The following is a 2244-nucleotide window of genomic DNA, read 5'->3' as shown; positions in this document are numbered from 1 at the left end:
ATGTTAAAAAGAGCTGTATTTGGTCTTTTGGGGCCCCCGGGGGCCCCAGCGAGGCCCCCAAGCAGCATAAGGCGTGCATCAGCAGCAGCAGCAGCAGCAGCAGCAGCAGCAGCATCTTCCTCTGACGAAGACGTCAAGAGAGAACAAAGCAGCAGCAATAAAAGATTAAAATTAAAGAGAGATAAAAGAGCAGAAAAAAGAACAAAAAGAATTAAAGATGATGATGAATTATCCTCTTCTTCATCTCCTACAGAAGAAGAAGACGAAGAAGACTCAGACAGCGAGAGCAATACGAACAGCAGCAGCAGCAGCAGCAGCAGCAGCAGCAGCAGCAGCAGCAAACCATCACCACTTTCAGACCCCAGAATAAGAAGAGCCCTTATACGCCGTGCAGCAGCACTTTATGCTCAAGACGCTCGCAGCTTTGTAAAGGCAATGGAGAGACATGAAGAAACAACACAGACAAAAACAAAAAAAGATAAAGAAGAAGAAGAAGTAGAAGAAGATGATGATGATGATGTAATGAAGGCTCTTGATCTCCCTAGCGAAGATTCATCTGCTTCTGAAGATGAGTTTAAAATAAACAAACAAAAACAAAAACAAAAACAAAAACAAAAACAAAAAACAAAGAAACAAAACGACAATGAAATAAAAAGAATCAAACAAAATACACAAGATAAAGAAGAAGAGACAGATAGTGAAGAAGAAGAAGAAGAAGAAGAAGAAGAAGAAGAAGAAGAAGAAGAAGAACAAGAACAAGAACAAGAACAAGAACAAAAAGAACAAGAAGAAGAACAAGAAGAAGAACAAGAAGAAGAACAAGAAGAAGAACAAGAAGAAGAAGAAGAAGAAAGGACGAAATTTACAAGAGGAAAATATCACTGTCTTTTATGCCCAAACAAAATATTTATTTTTGAAGCAGATCTCGAAAAACATCTTCAGTCGAAGGTGCCTATACACCTCAACAACTTTTAGTTGTTTGTTTCCCTCTAACGCAATATCAATAATTAATAATTAATAATTAATAATTAATAATAATTAATAATTAATAATAATTAATAATTAACAATTCATAATTAATCATTCATAATTCATAATAAAAAAAAGAAAAGCACATGCATTATTAATTATTATTAATAATTAATAATAAATAATTAATCTTCTTTTCTTTTTCTTTTTAAAAATTTATTATAAACAACTTAAATAAAGTTATATGAGATTGCGGTGTATGCACAGACACATAAAAAAAGAGAAGAGAGGTGGGAGCAGCAACAGCAGGGAAGCGTTGAACGCGTAGCTGAAGCTTCTTCAATTTTAAAAAAAGAAATAAATAAAGATAATAATAAAAACAAATTAATTAAAAAGAATAAAAAGAAAAGAAGACAGACAGCAAAAAATAATAACAAGACAAGAAGCCAACGACGCAAGTGAGATTTTCATAGAATATCACAAACACTTTTTATATCATCATTATCTATAAATATATAAATAAATATATAAATAAATATTTAAATAAATATATATATTTAATCTATAAATATCAATATATATATATATATTTAATCTATAAATATCAACATATATATATATATATATATATGTATTTATTATTTATCTGTAGAAGTACATATATATGTATATAAATATATATATATATATATTATTGTATGATTTCTTTATTTTGTTTTATTTTATTCTCATTTTTATTATTTGTTTTTCTATCAGCGGCTTGCAGCTTCTCCACAAGCATGAGATGTTTGTTTTGTTTTATTTTTTGTCTGAGTTTGATTGAATAAATAAATAAACAAGAAATATAATAATATTTTAATGCATAAATAGATAATAAATATATTATAAATGTTTGGAGTAAGGTGCATGCACCAGCAACAAAAACCTCAAAATCTATTTATTTATTTATTTATTTATCTTTGTTTATTTTATTTATCTATTTACTTTTCTGTTTATCTATATAATATATATACATGCTATGTATATTGTATGCATGCATTTATTTATTTAATATATTTATTTATTTGTGTTTATTTGTTTAGACCCGCGGAGAGTTTGACAGAAGAAGAAATAAAAAGACGCAAAGAGAAATTTCAGCTAAAGAAAAAAAGAAGAATAGAAAGGCAAAAAATGCAAACAAATTCTTCTTCTGGATCTTCTTCTGTTCTTTAAGAATATATATATATATATATATATCTATATATGTATATATATATTTGTATATATATATATATA

General features: G+C 28.0%; 1 protein-coding gene across 1 annotated transcript; it reads left to right on the top strand.

The window, feature by feature from the left end:
• EAH_00040130 (zinc finger (C2H2 type) protein, putative) lies at positions 1-975 on the top strand (the record flags this gene model as incomplete). The annotated part of the gene is made up of 1 exon (XM_013395301.1): positions 1-975. One exon carries the CDS (start codon positions 1-3, stop codon positions 973-975), a length of 975 nt encoding a protein of 324 aa, XP_013250755.1.
• Between the last annotated feature and the right edge of the window lie 1269 nt (positions 976-2244).

Source organism: Eimeria acervulina, genomic scaffold (assembly GCF_000499425.1).
Source record: "Eimeria acervulina Houghton genomic scaffold, Eah_scaff484, whole genome shotgun sequence".
NCBI classification, from domain to species: Eukaryota; Apicomplexa; class Conoidasida; order Eucoccidiorida; family Eimeriidae; genus Eimeria; species Eimeria acervulina.
The sequence above is the reverse complement of the archived record's forward strand: the minus strand, read 5'-3'. Positions and strand labels throughout refer to the sequence as shown.